The sequence below is a fragment of the Strix uralensis genome, chromosome 5 (assembly GCF_047716275.1).
Source record: "Strix uralensis isolate ZFMK-TIS-50842 chromosome 5, bStrUra1, whole genome shotgun sequence".
NCBI lineage: Eukaryota > Metazoa > Chordata > Aves > Strigiformes > Strigidae > Strix > Strix uralensis.
In genome coordinates, this window is record NC_133976.1 from 47,701,531 (window position 1) to 47,725,961 (window position 24,431).

Consider the following 24,431-nt stretch of genomic DNA (forward strand, 5'->3'; position numbering starts at 1 on the left):
TTCTGCAATATTTTAATCCTCAAGCAAACAAAAAACCAAACAAAACTAAAACAAACCAAAAGAAAACAAAAGCTGGGAATGAATTCTGGGGCGTTTTTACTTTTTTTTTTTTGTCTTCCCACCATAGTATGTTTTGTAGAACTTTGGTAATGATCTTGTACTAAATTTATCTTCTTAAATACTTTAACTAATTTAAAGTATTTAACTGAAGTATTTAATTAATGCTTTAAGTATTTCATGTTGAAGAAATTACTATTCTTACTGTGTAGTAGGAGACAGCTAGAATTTGTTAGATCCTTAAGCAAATATATGCATTGATTTAAATATTTTTAGAAAATGTCATATTTGTGGAATTAACAGGAGTAGGAGTAATGTTGTGTAATGGTCAATCAAATGTACAGCTAATGTACAGTGAGTCGTGTAATTAGCCTGCGTGGATTTGGCTTCCAAGTTAGCCATTCGTATTTTGTCCAATAGCACTGAAGTTGCACTAGCAGAGGAAGAGTTGGAATCTTTTTTACTCTTGTAAGATCTGATTCTGTATGTTCTTAAAAATCTAAAAAGTTCTTAGATGAACTTCGCTAGAGGAAATAGTTATATAGGTAAAGAGTATTTTCACAATAAAAGCTTATAAAAGCTTCAGCTTTCAAGAATGATGAAGGAAAATTCTGTTATTCAAACTATACTCTTAGGACCTGATTTTTTCCAGACTGTCAAGAGAATTGTACTTATTGCTACTTTTTCTCTTGGATTGCTGACCTAGCATTGACTTTGTGCTCCTCTGAAAATAGCGCCGGATTACAGATCTCTGCATCTATCTACGCTATGAAAGGAAAATGTTTTAGTGATTCCAAAAGTACCTGATACCTAATATGATGAACAGTGTCCAAATAGACAGCCTTCTCAATCTGTAACAATTCATTCATATTTGCTCTTACTCATCCTCGTCATTTAGATGGTGTAACACAAAGAACTAATGAAAGCCAGGCTTTGTAGATTAATGTTGCTTCAGTCTAGCACCTTCCCTTATACTGATACAAATATCTGTACTTAAAAGTTTCTGTCTTCCTAAATTCTCTCTAGGCATTGTGGTTTGTTGGTTTGAATCTAAGTTTGGGTTTTGTTGCTGTAGTTCTAATCTGAATTTTAAAACCACTGTTATTTTTATATTAGCTTTCATAGTTTCCAGATAAAATTGGATTATTAAGGCTATTACTGGATTTATAAGAAAATTGCCTGAAATCCTCTAAAATTTTTGGCTTCATATGCCTCTAACTGCACAGAAAACTGATAGTGAAGTGCATGCCCTAGTGCCTATTTCAAACGGACTGAAACATTTAAAAAAAAAAAAAAAAAGGTCAGAGTAAAATAAGCAATCTATTATATGTAAGTATATTTTAAATACTGCCAAAAAAAGAAAAATGAAATTAAGATTTATAAATACTGAAACTGGTTTTCAGTCAGAGTAATTACTATTCACCATACGAATATGGAAACATGTAAGGATACTTGAAAATACAAGGTAGTTTAGGAAATAGTAGAGGGAATATATTTTTTAAAGAGCATTCTTACAGTCTGAAATGTAAAAACATTTTGTCTTTTTTCAGAATTGCCTCTTCTATTGATTCTGCACAGGGACAATGCTGGTATTTTAATCAGTTGATGAAACTTAGTATTAAACACCGATATGCACATGAGTATGGTGAACTAAACATTACTGACAGAGATGGACCAGAAGCACTGAAAAATCATTCAAAGCAAACATCCACTGGCTGCCTACAGGAAAATAACCTCTTTATCATGGGTGCGACAGAAAATAAACAGGTCTTGTTGGATCCTTCCAAAAGATGGATTACTACTGGCCATATTCAGGCCACATTCATTAACTCCTCCATACCTGTGCACCAAAAGGAAAATAAAGAGTATCAGAGAGTGAAGCAGAAGAGCACTGAATCTTGTATTAATTACAGTGGGGAGAACAAAGGCAACAATAACATGTCAGCCCAACTCACACTGCAACAATCAGTGATAGCAGCAAGTAATATGAGAAGAGATCTTCAATACATTGAGAATGATACAGAAAGGTAAGAGAGATGTCAGATTGCTTTCAAATAGATTATATGGATAGGCAATAGGAGTGGGGATTTCTTGTTCAAAACAGCAGCACAGAACTGGTAGTAAGAAAACAATATTTTTAAGCTTATTAGACAATGAAGAGTTATTTTAAGGTGATGCACGCTAGACTTTCATATTAACAGCCATCCTTTGTGGTATTCTGTCGGCTGATATTTTTAGAATATAGTTATGTATGTACCTAAAATAATTTTTAAATGCTATATAGTAAGGGAATTTGAAAACTTTTCCGTGGTCTCCTACCTTTTTCTTCTTTTTTTGCAATATATTTATGACATGAATTCAATGACACATACAATGTTAGGAATGAAAATGCTGGATGGTTTGCAGGAATTTTGGGGTAGTTTAAATTGCAAACTAGTGTAAGGCTTTTATGCTATACTATTCATCAGTCATTCAAGGTTCATCTGTGTAGAATTTATAGTCAGTATCATTTAGAAGGCAAGAGGGAAAAGTTGCTTAAATCTACCATCCTACTCCCTTGACCTTAGGCCAGTCTCCTGCTGTTGTGATGACTGAAAAGCTAACAGCCTGCCCTGCCCTTGGTACTCCTCCAGCATGCCTCAACCTGCTTCTTAAAAGTAGAAGCAGGGGTGAAGGGCCAGTTCAACATGTTCTGTGCCCCCAGATATTCTCCGACATGAAACAGACTGGTTTATTAACTCTTTGTAATGCATTTGCTGCTGGTTTGTATGGTTCTGGATGTACAGTCAGGGAAAACAGAAACTGAAATTTTTGTCCTAAAGATACAAAAATTCAGTTATAATTTCATAAGAATTCAGTTTCAAAAATACATCTCTTGAGAACACTATGAAGAGCAAGCATGGAAGATGTACTTCTTCATGCTGTTTAGACTTAGGTAAATGAGTAGTAGTGCTTAGTGGGTACTTAAGACACTAATAATTTGTCATAAAATTTATCATTCAGGAGGACCATAGAATTCATCATTGCCTCTCAGGAAGTTGAAAGTAAGAGTACAGTAGTCTATTATGGAAGATGAACGTTTCAGAAAAATATTTTTTAAATAGTTCATTTAGAATTTTTAGTTAATCTTTTAAATGTATTCGTAAGTCTGTTGTGTAAGGTCTCTTCCATGCAGAATACAAACCATTAGAGGGTTTTTTTCTTTGTTTGTTTTGTTGTCGTTGTTTTTTTTTTTTTTTTTTTTTAACTCAGCTACTGCCTTTTATAGATTAAAAGCTTATAAATAAACCATGTTTTGGGTCGGTAAACTTAAACACATTTTAGGAAAAGTATAATTCTGGCTTAACCTCCAAAGTGATTTTTTTTCTGAAAAATACTCCTCTATTTTAATAGATGCACTGCACAGGGAAACAAAATATGTAAATATTGGGGGAAATTTAGATGTCTTTTCTTGAACCCACTGCCCAACTGAAATGATAATTTTGTGGAGAAAAGGATTCCAAGATCGTAAAGTCATAATGCAGACCTGTCATTAAACTTCACAGAATCACAGAATCATCTAGGTTGGAAAAGACCTTGAAGATCATCCAGTCCAACCATTAACCTAACATTGACAGTTCTCAACTACACCATATCCCTAAATGCTATGTCAACACGACTCTTAGACACCTCCAGGGATGGGGACTCCACCACCTCTCTGGGCAGCCCATTCCAATGCCTAACAACCCGTTCTGTAAAGAAATGCTTCCTAAAATCCAGTCTAAACCTTCCCTGGTGCAACTTGAGGCCATTCCCTCTTGTCCTATCGCTTGTTACTTGGTTAAAGAGACTCATCCCCAGCTGTCTGCAACCTCCTTTGAGGTAGTTGTAGAGGGCGATGAGGTCTCCCCTCAGCCTCCTCTTCTCTAGACTAAACAACCCCAGTTCCCTCAGCCGCTCCTTGTACGACATGTGCTCCAGACCCTTCACCAGCTTCGTTGTCTTTTTTTGGACATGCTCGAGTAATTCAATGTCCTTTTTGTAGTGAGGGGCCCAAAACTGAACACAGTCATCGAGGTGCGGCCTCACCAGTGCCGAGTACAGGGGTAAGATCACTTCCCTGTCCCTGCTGGCCACGCTATTTCTGATACAAGCCAGGATGCCATTGGCCTTCTTGACCACCTGGGCACACTGCTGGCTCATGTTCAGCCGGCTGTCAATCAACACGCCCAGGTCCCTCTCTGACTGGCAGCTCTCCAGCCACTCCTCCCCAAGCCTGTAGCGCTGCTGGGGGTTGTTGTGGTCGAAGTGCAGCAGCCGGCATTTGGCCTTATTGAAACTCCTACAGTTGGCCTGAGCCCATCGCTCCAGCCTGTCCATATCTCTCTGCAGACCCTCCCTACCCTCGAGCAGATCAACACTCCCACCCAACTTGGTGTCATCTGCAAACTTACTGAGGGTGCACTCGATCCCCTCGTCTAGATCATCAATAAAGATGTTAAACAGGAGTGGCCCCAAAACCGAGCCCTGGGGGACACCACTCGTGACCGGCCGCCAACTGGATTTAACTCCATTCACCACAACTCTTTGGGCCCAGCCATCCAGCCAGTTTTTTACCCAGCAAAGCGTGTGCCCATCCAAGCTGCGAGCAGCCAGTTTTGCCAGGAGAATGCTGTGGGAAACGGTGTCAAAGGCCTTACTGAAGTCAAGGTAGACAACATCCACAGCCTTTCCCTCATCCAATAAGCAGGTCGCCCTGTCGTAGAAGGAGATCAGGTTTGTCAAGCAGGACCTGCCTTTCATAAACCCATGCTGACTGGGCCTGATCATCTGGTTGTCCCGCATGTGTTGTGTGATGGTACTCAGGATGAGCTGCTCCATCAGTTTCCCGGGCAACTTTCTCTCCATCAGTATAAATTAATTGAACATATATTTAGAAAGCTCAATCACTGAATAAATCTAAATAGTCTAATCAGTGCTTGTTAAACAATAAGCAAATTAGAAAATGTACATATATAACCAGTGGTCAGTAGAGTTAAATTGAAGGGTAAATGTAGGCAAAAGATGAAATTGCACTTTCTCAGTTTTTCCTGTCTGCTCCATTGGAGATATTTGTCTCATGCAGTTTTCAGCATTCTTCAGTGTTTTGGGTTTTTTTTTATACAGACAGTGCAGATAAGTGGACCCCTCCAATAGTTTATTCAGCCATTGTTAAACTACTTCTGCTCCTAATCCTTCCTTTGAGAAGACTCTTCTACTCCAGTGAATATACAGGGAACAGAGCCCAGCAGAGATTAGTCCTCTTAGATAATTGAATTTCTAAAGTTATGTGATGTGAATATCTTCCAGTGTTTCTGAACATATATGTCACATCTGGATTGTAATTTCTTAACAGTTTAATGGCAGAACCTTCCAATGCATAGTGCTATATTTTATGGTTATAGTTTGGCAGCTCTGATAATCCAGTTGTACTGGTGAGGCTATGGCATTCATAGAGGTACTTTTTTCTCTATGAGGCCACATATGACAACACCAGTGATCCAGTCCCTTTGGCGGCAGTACAATGCCAGAAGGAAAACTGGCTGCACCAAAAGAGAGAATCATCAGTTTATAGAAGCTTTGAGACAGAAGCATGAAGCTGCCACAGTAATCCAGGTTTGTTTATGGTATTCTCTTTACTTATTTTGCAAATTTAGTAAGAAAAAAATCTTACTAGTTTTGTGTACTTGTCATCTTCTCTCTATTTTTGCTTATGATTTTATTAATAGTTTCATAATTAAACATTTTGTTTTATTTAATCAACATAACCTTGATGTTTTTAAAAGAGAGACTTATTTACAAAAAGTTTTATAGAAACATAAAAATATTTTCCCTTTTTTCACCAAGAATTTCCCAGAATTAGTTTTGCTTGATTTAATTCCAGTATTATGTTTAAGACATATTATGCCCGTGTTCTTACTGAGGTATGTCTATGCTATTAAGCTGACAGACACTGCATAACTGGTACATCATGTCTGATATCTATACAACTAACTACTCTTCCCATCTCTTCTATCCTACCTATTCATCTCTTTCCTTCTCCCCCCATCTCCCCAAAACAGGGTTGCCTCATCCATACTGTCATTGGGAACAGACCATGGCCTAGGCTGTCCTATGGTAGATACTGAGCTAACAATTAAACAGAATGGATTATGTGCAAGAATTTAAGTCCATGCCTTGACTCTGTTTAGTTTGGTAATCAGATACAGTATTTACCTGCCAGGTTACCAGGGTTCATGGGTTTTTCTACATTTTTAAGCAAATGAACCCTGTACTGATTTTAGATTTCAAGTTAACTTTAAAACATTCAATACTGTAAGTCTTCTATAAAAATGTCAACAGTGACAAAGTGATTTAGGAGCCTAAGTTCCATTTTCGGACTGAAAATCCAAGTAATTCGATAGTATCTATTCAACAAATGGGCAGTAGCAAAATGTTTAGTAAATGAGCATACTAAAAAAAAGGACAAGTACAGAATCATATTACAGCAGTAAGTTACCTGGGAAGTTGAGCTAAAATTTGTTTATGGAATATAGTGTATAGCTGGTATATTAACAATTGATCTCTATAAACTTACTTAATACATTTTTGACCTTATATATTTGACCTCTACTATATAATAAAGTGATGAGTTTCACAAATTAAAAGGTATTTCCTTTCATTTGTTTCAGACCTGATAATTTTCAAAGTTAGTACAAAAATAGAGTCTTTCCCTATTTATCTCCGGTGCATTTTATGGAGTTTTAGATCTCTCTTATATCCATCCTTTATATTCAGTCTTTTGTAAATAAAAGTTTAGTCCATTTAGTCTCTTTTCATATTACTCTGTACTTCTTTTTATGTTTTTGTCCCTCTCTGAACCTTTACGTCATTCTATTATAAAATTTTATAAAGAAGTGACTAGAACTGAATTCCATAGGCAGATATATCACAGGTTGGTACAGTAAGACAGTTTTCATATTGTTTCTTAAGAACTACTAAAATATCATTTTTCTTTTTGATCATGACTGAACACTGACCTGATGCTTTCATAGATCTGTGTTAACAGCTGCCTTACAGTTTATCCTTCTGCATATACCGTTACAATTGCTTTTCTCCTTTGCATTTGTAAAAACTAATTGTATTTGTTAAATGAAATATCTTTGTCATTTGGTCACTCAGTAATATCAGGATATTTTATCTGGATGGTTATCAAGATCTGTAGGAAAATAACAACAATGAAATTGTAAGAAAGCAGTTCTAATACATTTAATCATTTTTATAATAACCAGGAAGTATGTGTGTAAAACCATTAACTTTTTCAATAATTTATGCAGTTAAACAATAATTTCCTAAAAATTTAAAAGCTAAACATTAAGCCAGAATATGAGATTTACTCTTCCTGTTTTAGTGCCTTCATTGCAAAGCCATTAAATGTGGACATCAATACATTTTTCAGAACAGTGGAAATTTTTTTGCATGGTGTTTTAAATGCTTAGGGCATCTTGAACTCTAATGATGTCAAATACTGATTAGGGGGAAAATTGCTGTCCTGAATTTAGTTTTCTTAATTTCATCTATGTAATTTTGAAATGTTTTCCTGGATCTGATTCTATGGCTTGGCATGTGTTCCTAACACCCTTCCTCTTTTTTTAGCACTTAATTCCTAATGTGCTCCTTTTTCTTAGATATGATTATGCCTACTGGTAATATTTTTTTTTTTAAATAAAGATCTTAGACAGTTAAGAAAGAGTAACTGACCTAGGTCGATTGCATGAGATGTCTCCAAGAATTGCTACTTGTAAACTATAAGACATTTAGTACAAGTGTATTTTTATTCTCAGTAATTTGAAAGTTGACACTCAACTTTGTCTTAAATAGCCTTTCCTTTCAGTTTATAATAGTCCCTGAAGGAATTGTCAAATAATTAATTAGTTGACCCAGGTTTGTAGTTGAGGGAGTTGCAGGATTCCTTTCTGCTTACTTGTGGAGAGCCTCTTGAGTACTCTAAGCTTTAGACATATGCTGGCATTTAATTTGTCTTGTAGTTTTAAATGTCACATAAAGTTCAAAAAACAGATCATTGAGCTATTAAACCAAGGCCCAAGATGTTTTATCTTCCTAATGGGATAACATAGAGAATCTGGATTTGGGTTTGATCTATGGCTTTGTATAACATGCTTTAAATTTTTTGTTTAGGCATTTTGGAAGGGTTTTCTTTTGCGAAAGAAACTGGCCAGTGCTATTGCAGCTGTTAAAAGTGATGAAGTGGAGGATGACTATGAAGTAATAAATGTGGATGATTTCACGTTTTCTGAAGTAAGCACAGTCATTAGCATAAAAACTTAATGTAAAAAATAATATTATTCTTCTTAAGCAATCGTGAGGGGGTTGGAAATAAAAGAAATTTAAAGGACTACCAGGACTAGAATTAACATGTTGGATGTCCAGAAATAAAGAAGCATTTGGTATATATAGCTCATTTAAATGTATTTGTCATGGATTAATTGCTTCCTGCTCTTTGAGATGCTCTGGTAGTTATTGTGCTATTAATGTCACACCCACCATAGAACCCCACGTATTTCTACAGTTAAAGGACAATTGAATGAGAATAAGGAAACAGCTACTTTTGTTCTAAAATCTTTAGCTTTTTAGTATTTTACTAACAGATTATAATGTCAACAGTATTTGAGTGTCCATGTTGTTCATTTTCATGATAAAATGATAATAATATAGCTGAAAATATAGAAAATATAGCTGAGATTCAGTGTTGCAGAATTCCAATAAAAAACCAAAAAAAACCAGAGGTGAAGCAGTCTTATTAGCTCTTCTTTTGTCTTATAGGTAAAGTGCTAAACAGATCACTAGTCTGAATACAGTAATAAATTATTAAGAGAAGTATAGTTAAATCAGAAAAAAACATAGTTAGATGATCTGTGATACACAAAATACAGAAGTTATTGCTAGTAATTTTTACAAGTTGTATAGAGTTAATAATGTCCTTTCAGTTTCAGAGGATTGAAATTGTCTCAGAAGTTTCCAGTCTAAATAAAAGCAGGATCTAAAGGAATTTGAGGAATAACATTACATTCAAAATGTGAATTTAGCAATAATTAAGTAAAAAATAAAAATATCTACGGGATCAATCTTGTCATTCAGTTAGCAAGGAAAAGAATCTTTAATCCAATTTTATCTTTTATAGCTTCAAAAGACACAGTCTATGTGGGAAGTTCTAGACTCAGTATGCATAGTAAGGCAGCTGTTGATGACTTACCTATATATTTGTCTGGAGCACTGCTTTCTCTCATTATTCACATTGGTTGGCTTTTTTTTTTTTTTTTTTAATGGTTTCAGGTGAAGCAAAAAAACCGTGATAGCAATGTGACCATTTGAGACCTAAGATGACTAGAGGTTTTCTAGAGGTTTTTTTTCATGAACCCTTGTCCCTGAATGTGCTTATTCAGCTGCTGCATCTTTGCAAGAGCCATTTGTCAATATTCCACTGTAACTTTGCAAAGGAGATTGAAGCAATAGCCCTGCTGCTGACAGGATTAGATCCTATTTATGATCACATGTTTGTAGGGCTCATAGAGAGTCATGAAACCAAATATGTTGTTAGTTGGAGCAGTGCAGTTTACAGTTGATCAGTCTTCAGTCATCTGAGTATCAGCCTTCTTTTGCCACCCTGTTCCCCTTAGAAAATAGTTGGGCTTTGTATGAAATTATTACCAATCATTTGATGACTTGGAGTAATTTTATTTTTTTCTTCTCCCTTTCAGCAGCTATTTTAAGATACATTTTCATAATTACTGTCTTGTTGTATGAGCATGCAAAATGTTTGAGGCAAGAGTCCCAGGAATCATTTGGTAGACAGGAAATGTGTGTGTGTAAACATAGAGATCTGGCTTAAATTTTAGGATTTTTTTTCATTTTAATTTGAAATATATATACAAAAAAGAACAGTCTCATTAGTTGATGTTCTCTGATCCCTGGCTTCTTTCTAAAATAATAAAAAGCAGAAAGTTGAAGGATTTACTTCTTCACACAGGAAGGAAGTATCTGTTCGTATATTAAAGAAGGGAAATATCCTGTTTTGAATTATTCAACCAGTAGGGCAGAGTCTTATATAATGTAATTCAATTGAGCCATTCTCGTTTCACTCTGTTTGGCCCAAATAATCCTGTGGGTTTGTTTTTTTTTTTAATTGGTAAACTGAAAACTACATGGGCAGTTTTGTTCCGTCTGTCTGTCAGCAAGGCAATCGCATTTGGGCAGTTGCTCCTGAGGCCAAGGAGAAAAGGAAGGAGTGGGGAAGGCAGGAAAAAAAGGCCAGCTCATTTCAGAAAGCCTTGCACAGTATCACCCTCTGGTGTTGCTACACATTTCTTCCTTTTTTTTTTTTTTTATTTTCAAATTGTTATGGAGTTTATTAGGAAAGAAATAAAACATGGGTTTAGGGAGGAATTCTCAGAGAAAGTGTTTAGGTTCAGATCATGACAGGAGAACCATGAGATGACATTTTAATTTGCACAACAGGCTCAAAGGCTGAACTGGAGACTGATATCAAATAAGTTACTCAAGCCCTTAGCTTCTTGTGATGAAAAATACAGGAACATCTGTTTTCTACAGAACAGTGTATGTGATAAATTTACAATGTATATGCCCATGATGGATATACTTTGTTCAGTGAGTGAGCATTTCAGTGTTCAAGATTAATGGCTGTAACTAGATTTATACCATTCAATATTTTTCATACTTTTACCTTCTTTTTTTTTCTTTTTTTTTCTTTTTTTCAAGCATATTTTTTTTCTGTACTGAAGAGTTTTACTGTGAGAAATGCATGGCTTAACTATAATGGGCCTACACTCTGCTCTGCCTAGCCCAGACTAGCCATCCTCAGTCCTAGGTTGCCTGGTTCCATGTGTCTTTAGCTGTTTCGTTCTCTGCAGTCAGATGATACCAAATCACATGACTTTCTACTTCTGCAGAGGCAAGCGGCAAAAGCTTGGACCAGTGTATACTTCCTATTCCCTCCTTTCTGGCCTCAGTGTTTTATAGCAAAGTGCTGAAGCAGAGCCAAATGATGACACATATCAGTGGCTATCTGTTTGGCCTTAAACAAGTGTGTAGAGAGGAGTACATATTGCTGGGCTAAGAGATCCCATATGCTAGGGTGTGAAGGAAGAGAAAAATATCTGGACACCATTTTGTACTGCAGATTTCACTGTTGGTTAGGGTGAGTGAAATGAGAGAGAAGGGCAGAAGAACCTTTCCTTGTTGCAAACCAGTACAAATGTACTGTCTTGTCCAAAAGTTTTTGAAATAGTCCGCTATATTGTGGTGTAGTCATTGTTTGGGGTTTTTTTATACCACTATTATGTAGATTTCAGTCATAATGATTTTATTCGGTATTATCTGGCATCCTACAAAATCACTAGTGGGCAAGCACCTATTTAAACCATTTGCTAATATCAATGCAATAAGTCATTAAGCACCAGTCTTCATTAAATTACTGTTTAATATCTTCATTATAAACTCGGTGTACCCAGTGCTCTGTGGAAGGTGAGGCTGCAAAACAGCATGGGAAAATCTCTAGTCTTTGCCAAAGATCTGCTTACTTCATTTATGCACATTGAGCAGTGGTATATTTTTAGTACAAGTTTGGCACCGCATCACGTGAAAATCGGATTGCATGTGATTGAACTGGTGGAAGGGCCTTTATCTTGCTCACAATCGCATGAATAGTAATCATATCACCTGAACAGTTACTGATATCTTCTCGTATTCATATCAGCTCCTGTACTTTGCCAAAGACTTCCAGAGGCAATTGATGGCAGTAGTGTTTTGTGTCAGTTGTATTGTGCAATGTTAAACAGGCTATCCCAGATGAGATGAAAGATCTGGCCAACACATGTCTCAGAAAGTATGAGCCTGGTATTTAGTGATATTTTCATGTCTTTCATGTGGACTTTGGAGAATTCCAGCCTATATGCTCCAGAAGGCTGATCTTAAGACAATCTTTCATCAGCAGTCCATCCATGTAGCAAATGATCTACAAGGCAGAGCTCTTTTTACCTCTGGTGGACAAAATCTGACAACACATTTGCTTGACACAACTCTTACTTTCTATACTATGTAACCATCAGCATTGTTGTTTTCCTGATGAGAATATGATGTGAGCCAAATGCAAAGTGGCTGAACTTTCCAGTGTGTCAGAAACCAATTGAATATGATCAGTTTTAAGACAATTCTTTACTCAAAACAGTGGATATTGAATAAATGATTGGTTTCCTACACTGAGTCAGCATATGGACATATGCCTTGTTCTTATCAAAATAAGTACTAATATTGATGGTTACATGGCACAGAAAGTAGGTATTGTGTTTTTCAAAACTTCATTTTTTTGAATTTAGTTTAAATCAGGGCTATCTAGTCATACTTTTTGAACAAGAAAGTAACCTTGTGAGTTGCAACCAAGCTAAAAAGAAATCCATCACTGCTTCCTTCATCAAAGGGAATAAATTTGTTGCCCTGAGACAAAGTGGTGTTGTTGTGGTTTAAACCTGGCCAGCAGCCAAACACCACACAGCGACTCGCTTACCCTCCCCCACCCAGGGGATGCGGAGGAAAATTGGAGGGCTAGAGGAAAGACTTGTAGGTTGAGATAAAAGCAGTTTAATAATTGAAATAGAATAAAACAATAACAATAATAGAAAGTACAAACGGGTAATGCACAACGCGACTGCTCACTGCACACTGACTGATACCCAGCCCGTTCCGGGCTAGCAATCCCAAAATACCAAGGTTCTGCAATCACAATCCTGGAAGCGAGAAAGAACCCCCTCCTTCCCAGCTGACCCTCCCTCATATACTGAGTGTGACATTACATGATATGGAATATTTCATCGGTCAATTTGGGTCCAGTGCTCTGGCTTTGCTCCCTCCCAGCTTCTTGTACACCTGCACATGGGCTGACATGGGTAGCTGGAAAGTCCTTGATCTCTTAGCAACAACTGAAAACATCAGTGTAGTATCAACATTCTTCTCATACCAAATCCCTTACTGAATCCAAAACACAGTACTATTCTAGCTACTAAGAAGAAAAATTAACTCTATCCCAGCCAAATCCAGGACAGTTGTTCTGCTTCCAAGCTTGATTATGTAGAATTTTAAAATCCCAGTCTTTTTGACAGCATTTGAAATTACTGACAAGGAGTTTCCTTCATATTTTTTGCATATCCACACTCAAACACATAGCCATTCCTATTTTTTTGCTTACCTTCTGTGGCAACTAGGTAGCAGTTTTGTTTTTCTTGTTTTGTTTTGTTTTGCTTTGCTTTTGTTTTGTTTTATTTTGTTTTCGGGAGGGAGGGGAGAAGTATAAAAACTACTTCGTATGTGCTAACTCTTGAAAAGCAAACAACAATTAGAGCAACAACTTCTTTACATCTCCCATCTTTAATATCCTTATCAAATATCCAAACCGGACACATAAAATGTGTTTTGTTTTCTTTTCAGATAATCCTTCATGATATGGTTTGTCTCAGGCTGTGAGCTTGTGATTTTGGGCTTGTGACAGTGATTGCTCTTTTCTGGCTAGTGCCAGGAAATAAGTGTAGCCTATGATTAGAAGGTCCCCATAACATTTGTTGTATCTTGACACTCTTATGCATGTCTAGCTCTTGTAATTGCTTTAAATGTCAGATCAGAATCCAGCCTTTCTGTATTGTATACTGCAAAGAATGTGATCCTTTTTTCATCAAATTTCTTATAAAGTTACAGTGTTGTAAAAAAACAAAAAAGCATATGATGAAAATTTCATTAGATCCATCCTCTTCTTTTAAAAAGGAGGGGAAAAACTCTCTCGTAAGCAACATATTGGAAGATCAATCTTTTCAATGAGTGTGTATCAACAATCTCTTGATATGATCCTGCTTCTTCAGCTGCTATGTTAGTGAATCACATGCCATTCTCAGTCTGTGGCATCATCAGATGCATAAAGCCTTTTTTCTACCTCTTTCAGCAATGACATATCTAAAATGCTGAAATCTTTTTTTCTAGCTATCTGATAGATATCCTGGCCTGAGAAGTAGGTTGTTGCAGTCAGTATCAGATAAAATAAATGCAAACACAGCTATTGGGAGTTGTGGCCATTGCTAACACTCCAGCTTCGCAGCTTGTGCAGAATGTGCTCTGATTGCTTTCTGGCCTTCCACCATGAGATCTCCGTTCTTGATGCCACCAGAAATGCTTTTAATTTTCTAACAGAAACTGTCTTCATGGCTTGTCTCTATCTAATTCTTGGTTAAATAGCCAGTTTCAAACAAATACCTTCCAAAAGAAAGCCCACTAATGCTGCATGACACTAAAGATATCATTTGGAACATGTATTTAGCCAAATGGTGTAGTATTTTTCTAAAATTATATTTAGCTTGTATGACATATCAAAATATAGTGATGTCATTAATTACAGTTCCTAGTCTTATTTCTCTAAAGTCAAGCATCAGAATTGAATAAACAGGCCAAGCAGTGGAAAAATGTATAAAAGTGAAAAAAGTCTTAGTTCTCTGGTGTTTTAGACTCATTACTGTAGCCTCAAAGGAAAATTATTCTAAGCCAAATGCAGCATTGTAAATGGAAATAATAACAAAGCCATCAATTCTGCTCAGTGAGTTCATTTACATCTGGAGTCTCTTGAAAGCTGAGCTAAGGATCCCAAATCATTGAATCTAACTTCCCTAATTTTCCCTATAAGTTTTGTATAATGTTAAAGCTGACAATTTAGTGTAGGTATAGATTGTGTTTAAAGGATCTAGTTAAATGTCTGGTATTTAGCATGTCCACATACATTGATTTCCATTGAAAAAGATTTTTTAGTAATGCCTATTTGCAAATTTCAGGAGCTCTCCTAACTGACTGTCTCTGCTCTGTGAGAAGAGGCCATTGATGCAGCCAATAATGCAATTGAGTTAAATAGCAGTACTTTTGGAGGAACCAAAGAGGAGAGTGAGATGTCAGCTTTCTTTCTCCTCCACTTAAATCCATACATGTCTTGTTGCCTGGAGCTTGAAGGCCTTTTAGTTTAGAACATAACAGATGTTATCCAGCCACAGCACAGCTTAACTCACCTGAACATATACAGGTTCCAGGGACCAGATGGAATGCATCCAAGGGGAATGAACAAGCTGTCTGATACCATTTTGAGGTCGCTCTATCATTTTTGAAAGGTTGTGACAACTGGGGGAGGTTGCTGGTGACCAGAAAGGGGCAGACATCACACCCAACTTCAAGAAAGGCAAGAAGAAATATCTAGGGAACTAGAGGCCAATCAAACTTATCTCAGTTCCTGGGAAGGTTGTGGAGGAAATCCTTTCAGAAGCCATTTCTAAACCCATGAAAGAAGGTGATTGGGAGCAGCCAAGGTTTACCAAGGGCTGATCAACTTCACTGCTTTCTGTCACAAGGTAACTGGCACTATGAATAAGGGGAGGGCAGTGCATATTGCAAGCCTTTATTTTAGCGAGGCCATTGACAGTCTCACACAGTCTTAATCTCAAAATTTGCTCAGGTATGGGCTGGACAAGCAGACCATAAGGTGAGTTACAAATTGACTGGACTGCCAGGTTCAAATAGTTGTGTTCTGTGGTGCAAAATCCAACTCGTGGACAGTAGTTAATGGAGCCCATCATGAATAGTAGGGGGTCCAAAATAGTTAATATTTTAATTAACAACCTGTATGATCGAACAGAGTGCAATCTCAGCAAGTATGCAGGTGATACCAAATTGGGGGCAGTGGTTGGTAAGCTGGAGGACCAGGGTGTTCTTTAAAGCAGCCTGCGCAGGCTAGGTAAACAGTCTGACCAGAGCATCATGATGTTCAACACGAGCAAGTGCAAAGTCCAATATATGGGCTAGAGTCACCCCATGCAACACTGTTGGCTAGGGGCTGACTGTCTAGGAAACAGCACCACAGAAAAGGATCTAGGGCCCTAATGGACTTTCTTCACCATGCAATTCTTGAGTTTCTAATACTGGAAACAGAGAAGGGAAAAAAAACCCATAACTTACCCTATAACACAATCTTAATTTAGCTAAAAACTAACTTTATATTTAGTTTGTCCTTGAATTGAGTGGGCTAAGGAATCCTAAATGCTAAATACTGATAAAACTGTCTCCTGGTACTCACTCTAGTCAATTTTTCTGTATGAAAAATACTTTAAAATTTTATTGTGATACGGAAATAGCAGTATCTATTGATCTGAGTTTACAACAGGAAAATATCCCAAAGAATCAACTCCTGAAGGTCTTGAATTTCCTCAGGGAGTAGCAGTGCAGGTCCCAAAAGATTTGAGGTGCTGAGACTACAGTTGTGAATCAACAGATTTCAACTTCTGGATTCATTTGTGCATAATTAATTTCAAATAGAAGAGTTAGTGACATATAAGGAGGACAGTATAAGTGAAGCTGAGAAATGATTAAGACCTATCTTTAGAATTAAACATTTTTAGTGTAATTAGAGATTCGTTATCATCAGTTTCAAAAAATATATACTTAAAACTTAGCCCTTCTTTGCTCTTTATCTTGCAATACCTTTTCATTCTTATTTCTGAAATAGGGACTTTTAAACAAAAAGGAAAAGTTGTCTTGAAACTGAATCAAATTTCTCATGTGACATGAACTTTGAAACATGTTAAAGGTTAGATGACTATAAACTTGTGACTAGTCTATTTTTTATTACTCTGTGCTTCTGCCTGACTTCCCTTCCTTTGACAAAACTGCAAGCTGAAGTACTGCTTTCTTTTCTAATTTGTTTTTAGTATTTATTCCCCAAACTTGATAGAACATTTTGGGTTTTCTTCCTTTGAAATTGTGTATTCTTTGAATGTACAGTATTTAGAGGGTGGGGGTGAAGGATCCCTTCGCTGTTTTGTTTGTTGCATTTTTTAATTGCCCCTTGAAAGTTTTGTTTGTTTTCACAGAGGTAGAACTTGGAAAAAGGCCTATAGGGACATACCAGCTAAAGTTTGTGTAGTGTGGCAGAGTCAGAGAGGGGAAGATTCTTGTCATTTTAGTGGGGGAAGACTGCATCTGGGGTCTTAGAGACATTTTGAGGGGTTGCCTGAAGTTGCCAGGTGCCTGATGTTTATTGACGTGGTGGGGGTATAGATCTGAAAAGATTTTTGAAGCATACATTTCTGACGCCTACTTGAACCATGTCTAACCTCTGAAGCTGAGGTTACCGTTGACCCATCTGTATTTTTTATTCCTGTATTCAGAAAAAGATGTAGGACCCAGAGCTTCGTTTGAACACTGTCAGGCTTAAGACAAAAATGCAGTTCTATAAAATTTTGGGTCACATAGGTCATGAATGACTGACCTGAACTACAATAAGTTTCAGACTTTTTGAGAGTTAATTATATATGTATACATTCAACCTTTTTTGTGAATGAAAACTTTTAGGGTCCCTGAAATTTTCATTATTAATTTACTTTTGTATATTCCAAAATAAATTATTTCCATAATTTTAGTCATATGTATTTAAAGAAATCACATAGGTACTATATTAAATATAAATACATATGTATTAGAATTTAAGAGAACGGTTAGTTTTCTGACCTGATTAAACAGTTCGGAAAAATGACATTTGGAGAAGACATTCCCCAATAAAATTTTCTTGAATGTTTTTCTTAACAGAATATGGTGATTTTTCCAGTAATTGTCAATATATCCTTCTTATAAATGGACAACTGCACAACTTTGCTTGTCCTCTAATTTTCCTACAGGAAGGTACTCTACTCATTAACCAGCTTTTGTAAGTCTATAACATTTCTTGGCATCAATTAATTATTGTGAGATTTCTCTGCAATCCAGATACTTGCTACTTTTTTTGCTTGAAACATTGTTTGGCTTTAGCAGTTGTAAGAATGCAGCCATGCCCAGCTTTCTTTCCTAATTCTCTTGTCTTATATAAAGACAGGGTTAAAAGAGAAGCATTGCCAAAAGTTAAAATAATCTTTATTAGGGTGTTAACCTATTTATATTCACCACATAAAATATGTGAAAAAGCATGAAAGACAAATGCAGAGAAAAAGACTATTTTTCCTACTGCTTGCAGTTCAGACACCTTTTTTCTGTAAAATGTTTATCCACTAAACTGTCTAATTAAAAAGAACGCTGCATACAGTTTTTTATAACATTGTTCAAATCAACACATTTACATATAGTTTTAAAATGGCAGAACTTAGACTGAAATTTTGTGATATTGGAAATGGAATAATAATGCAACTTTCAGTTAAGGATGTTCATATTTGATACTATATTAGGTTTGAAAGTTTTTTAAAAAGTCTGCGTCTGAATTGATATTCAACTTCCTAACACTGAGCTAAGCTTTATGCATGAACTCAGAAAAGCTATCCCATAGAGTAATCTGATTCCTAACAAGACTGGATGAAAGAAAAGGCTAAATACACAAAAATATTCAGATCTTTAATTTCAAAGGAAGTTTTCAATCACTGTCTATCAGTAATATATAAATGAGCATAGAAAAGTGATCTAGTCCTCTGTATCAGCTGTAAGGGCTAAAAATTTCTGATTTCTTAAGAAGTTTGTCAAAACTTACTTATGCTTTTAGAGAAGAAATTACTAGAAAAGAATACTTAGGCCTTGGCAGAAATTAAGATTAGTTTAAAAAGAAATGAAAGATGTTGTCCTGGAGTAGCATGATATTTGAATGAAATACCCCACAGAGTGAAATATGTTTGCCAGGAACCAAGAGAGAAAGTTACATCTTTCTGCCAGATGAAAGACAGTACAGTAGGGCTGGCTGTGGTATGCCCTTTTCTATTGTGAGTATCCACAAGGCTAACCTTCATCACCTTTCTGCCTGACCACTCCCCCTCCCAGTCTGAGCAACTATTTAATCTACAGGATGTCTAACACTAGGAACAGTAGTTCTTCATGTGGCATATATTGCCCAAAAAGAAATTTTGTCAGCTTATGTGAAATAGTCATACAATGCTGTTGAACATTCTGCCTGGGATTAAAGTACTGTCTTTCATTTGTCTTTTTCTTTTAACTTTTTGTTTTATTTTCTTGGAGTGAACTAGACTTTACCTGCACTATTCATATATACTCACTAAAAACTAGGAAAGTCTAAATCAAGGACATCTCCACTCTGAAGAACTTTATTTAAATTTGTATGCTATAGAGGGTTTATTTATTTACTCTTATTACATATTATTCTTATTAAAAACAAATTTGAATGTAGAGAGGGCAGATACTTTGTAAAATCTGGTTGAAAAAGGACCATTCTGACTGAAAATGATACTAATGGCCTTCCTCACTGAGGGGAAGAGAAGTCCAGAAAAACAAGTGAGACAAAATCAGGCAGGTGAATCTTTTTTTAAAAGCAAAGAATTCCACACACTGTTTCTGTGAAATTGTAATGTGTAATTTTTTTTTTTTTTAAAGATGCTTTTTTCCCCTCCCATTCCTCCTATTCCATTGTAGTGCTCAAGAGTCAGTCATGACTCTGAGTTCAGAGTGAGTTTTGGATATTAATTTTCTTCTGTTTGTTTATATTCTTCTGGGTAATTTTCCTATTTTTATCTTAAGATACCATATAAACAAAAGCACTACATATATATCAATAAAATAATTCTTCTGTCTGAACCTTTGCTGTCCTGCAAACAGTGAATGAGTCAATGAAAGAAGAAAGGAAGGTGGTATAAAGTATTAGTTCTCCTTAATTTTCAAAAACACTTTAATGGTTTTGTCAGGTGATGATTCATCTTGTGATTCTGAAGTCCACCACTTCAGCAGTTATATGCTCTGAGTGATGTAAATGAGTTGCATTCCATGTGGATTGACATAGAGGTGACCTTGCAAACACACTGACTAGATGGTTATATTTGTCATAAGAAGTTAGATTACTGTTTTAAGTTGTGGAATCTTTTCCTAGATGTTAGCAGAAAGTCCTTAAACCACCAATTTCCAAGGTCTGAAGGAATATACAAAGGAAGGATTGTCCTCAACAAATCCAGCTTCTTTCATTCTTTCCATAAGTGTCTGCTACTGAACTCTTCTGGAAGCAGAGTACTGATGTAGATAGATATTTGGTCTGTCACAGAACAGAGTTGTTATGTATCAAATGCTGGCCTTTCTTTTCAGCCTGTATTATTGATGCCTTCTTGCATCCTCTGCTTATAACCATAGTACAGTTTTAGGGATTGGTTTGGTTTTTATTATACTCTTGCGATCCTCCTTGATCTAAGAGAGATGAAAGGCAATATGTGACAGCATTATTCACAATTCGGACAGTTACTTGTAGAAATGCTTCAACGCTGACTGTAGATTTGACACTGTGTCCTGTGAGCTATTTTTTGTTCATGGTTTAAATATGACTCAGAACAACCCAAATTACGTGTATAGTAATTACAGAATATTAAGTAGTTCGAATGTAATCCAGAGCATATAAAATATACCTAGAATTAGATTGTATAAATAACACTTACACTAAAACTCTGCTTTTCAGTAGTCATACAGTCCCCATTGAAGTTAGTAGCGCCATTCTCACTGACTTTGGTGGTTGTAGGATTGGATTCTGCTTCTGAGACCACAGAATTTTAATGTTTGATGGTAAATAGTAATTACATTTTGCAAAGGAATGGGTAGAATAAATATTTGAAAAATGAATAACGAAATGAAAAAGATTATATATAATATGCTATAAAAGAAATCCCTAAGCCTCCAGAGTTCATTGATGAGCTACAAAATCAAAGGGAAGAAAAAATCCTGTAGGATTAGACTCTCAAAGGATTAAAAATGCATTGTGAATCAGGATAAAAAGTTCTTGATCCTAATGGATAAATGGAAATAGCTAATACTATGGAAGTTTTATTATTAAAATTCAGAAAGAAAATCCCAAACCCAAATGTATTCACACCTTCTTCTTGTTGAAGAATGATATCAGGGATAATTTTATTGTGTTTAATAGTGAATTTGGTGGTCTGTATTCTTTCTGGTCTTGGAAGTATCTTGTTTGTCCTGAGCAGGAGCTAAATGAAAACTAAGATAAAGTATAGGGGAAAAAAAAAACAAGAAACCTTTGAAAAATTTGTCAAGTTTTAAAAAATGTGTTTCAAACAATAAATTATAGTGAATTTATTTCTGTAAAGTTTTAATAAAAAATTAGAAAAGTCTATGTTTTGTGTGCTTGTGAAAACTGAAACTTTTTAAAAGTAGTCAATACAGTCTTTGATTTGAAACAAACACTGGAAGTAAAAGTGTGGAGGATATAGAAGCGTAAAAGATATCTTCAGATGAACTAATGTGTGTTAGATCAACTGTATGTGATTTACACATATGTCTAAAACTATGTTATATACCACATCATTTATGAAATCAATTCCTTAATTTGGCTTTAGAAATACACATAAATAGAGTATGCCTATAACTGTTTATGTAGACCATACAATCAAACATTATCATTGTATTTGCTTTATAATTCATCTCAGATATTGTGGTTTGGTTTTTTTTTTCCTCTTAGTGGAAAATGTCGGTAGAAATGGATCTATTTTTTTGCCTTAGGTATTGGTAAATGTCATAAACTTTGCATTAGTTATAGTATTTATGGGAAATATATGGACAGAAGTTTCTTGAACTTGGTGCTGTCAGAATGTCTAGGGATAAACATAGTGGAAAAGCATATATTTGAAAATCAATTATGTGTTTATTTTTGTTGGCTAAGGCAAATGACAGTGTGGTATATTTTTATAATATGCTACACATTCCTAGGAGTGCCAAATATGCTTAATGATAAATCAGCTATCTTTTTTTTTGTCTTGCATATTTGTACCTTTAAATCATGCTTTTATTTTTTCATTGATATTTCTTTTCAACACTTAGAATACTGAAAGACATTTTATAGGCTATGAAAGAAATAAAACCACTGTGGAGAATATTAAATTAATAAATGGCAAAAACTGGACTAAGAAAATATTTGTGAGAAAAGTTTCAACCTAAATATTAAGAGCAAAGAACTTTAATTGGGTTATGATACAACTATAAAGCAAAAGGATTCAATTAGTGTACTGCTTAAGTGATTCTTGTTCCAAAAATTTAACTACAGCTTTGGAATGTTAGTTTTTATGTTTCACAATTTTATTGATTTCTGTCACAAAAAATTTCATCAGAAAGGTAAAAATTCAAATAGCTAGGATGCAAACTTGCCCTGAAATCTGACAGTAGATCTTGGATTGTATTCACTACTCATATAAGACATTTAAGTATCCAGGTAATTGATGGACACATCATTGTACACACCAATTAAGTTGATTAACATTTAAATTGTACAAGAAGTGGAACTCTACCTCTCTTGCAGCTGCATTGATTCTTTTGCCAATAGAGGAGGAAAAAAATACTTCAGAAATTTGCCATTTTCATATACCTTTATATACCAGCAAGTTGAAGACACATCTTTTGTGGACATTGAGTTTACCTGTGACTGGACTGCATGGTCACACTTAGAAAAGTAAAAAATTCTCATCTGAAAAGGTAGAGATACAATTGCATAGTGCAACTGAAAAGCAAATTCAAGGAGGACAAGGAGGAATAATATCTAATTTCACTGTAAGTTTTTGGTCAGATTTTCTCCCTTTTTCATCATTATTCATTTTAACCATTCTGCCCATAGACCCCAAGCAACTGAAAAACTTGAATATTTCATAGCTTTGTCTCTAGTGAGATACAAACTTGTCAGTCTTCTGTGTCCGAATTGTACCAATTTCACATCTTTAAATGATCACCTTTGGGATTTGATTTACTACAATCTGCTTCTGGAATAGATTTTAACTGTGACTTTTTTTAATTTTAATGAAAATTGTTTGAATCAACCACTCAGTCATTATCAGCATAAGAGTAATCACTGAGAAGAGATAGGTTAGTGGGTTGTAGTAAATGTAACAGTTAAAAATCTGATACATTTTGTTTCTTGCATGACTTTACAGTTTATTAACATATATTTCTTAACATAAACAGCCACCTGAGAGAGGAGGTGTGGTAAAAAGGATAATGTTGTATATTTATCATGAAATGAAATGGTAAGAAGGAAAGAGTGGTGAAGAGACATTATCTGTTAATAATGAGGGCATAGAATTTATCCAGATTTATTAAATAAAAGAATGAAAACCAAAATATACTGTAATCAAAGAATAGGGAATTCCAGAAATAATGAATCAAAGATGTAAGAATGCATCCCTTTTAGACATGAAAATAGTCAAAATTTAGTGAAAAATTATTTTCAAAATCTAGGCCAGAATGAAAGAAAAAGAAGAATACTGGTTCACAGTTACGTTATAAATAAAAAGAGTGGGTTTATAGTCACCAAGTTATGCAACCAGTACCTGAAATAATCTTTCTAAAATAGCTGGAATATGATCCTTTTGTCTCTCAGAATTTCAAAGGGCTTGGAAGACCTTCTTTTTCAACAATCTAAGGCTGTGCAAAGTCCTGTTTATACAAACTACACAGTAATGTATCCAAAATTAGGATAATTTCTCAGGGTCAGAAATCAGTGCAATCTAAAATATTCTATGAATAGAAAAAAGGTAGTCTGGTTTTATAAATTAGACATTTTCAAAAGAATGAAGCCTTTTTGCTGCTGAAGTAAGAACAGCCTGGGTGACTGAGCCCTGTATAAGTGAAGTCAAATTCTTCAGAGGTATTTACTTACTGTGTGGAGTAATTTACTTCTCTCACTTATCAGAATATATTGAAAGAACATGTCCAAAAACTCAAGGACATATAAGAAACAATAAGTCATATACAGGTTGAGTTTGAATCAAAAGCTAAATTTTATTTTTATGAAAGAAAATTGAATTCTGTCTTGAAGTGCTAGAGACACCAGTTAACACCTAATTCTGTCACACTTCATTCCAAGCTATCATTTTAGTTTGCAAATTATTCCATTACATTAAAATTGATTAATTGAAGGAATAAGTGCATATAGCATTCACTTTTTTAACCCCAGATTTCAAAGAAAACTATTCACCAATTCAGTTCAACTCAACAAAAGCAAGTTTGACAGCATCAGGCACCTACCTTTGGATATAAAATACTCAATTAGTCAAAAGCAGCAGACAAAGCTGTTCATGTTCTTTAGGCCCTTAAATACTTTAGGTCTGTATTTTTTCACAGTTTGGCAGTCTTTTTAAGTAAGGGTTTACTAACAATGTTGGGATAAAATTACAAGAATTTGAGAAATGATAAGCATTTATTTAAAACACAAAACAAAACCAAAAACCCTCCAAAAACCCACAACCCACAAATACTGTTAATCTGATTTGTTTAAAATAAAACAGTACAATACAGGATCTCCA

General features: G+C 35.3%; 1 protein-coding gene across 1 annotated transcript in view; it reads left to right on the plus strand.

The window, feature by feature from the left end:
- Positions 1–24,431, plus strand: part of LRRIQ1 (leucine rich repeats and IQ motif containing 1) — a 115,990-nt gene that overhangs the window by 36,963 nt on the left and 54,596 nt on the right. Inside the window, 3 exon segments of the mRNA XM_074869400.1 lie at positions 1,608–2,084; positions 5,553–5,691; positions 8,254–8,373. Of these exon segments, the coding sequence (XP_074725501.1) occupies positions 1,608–2,084; positions 5,553–5,691; positions 8,254–8,373 (736 nt within the window).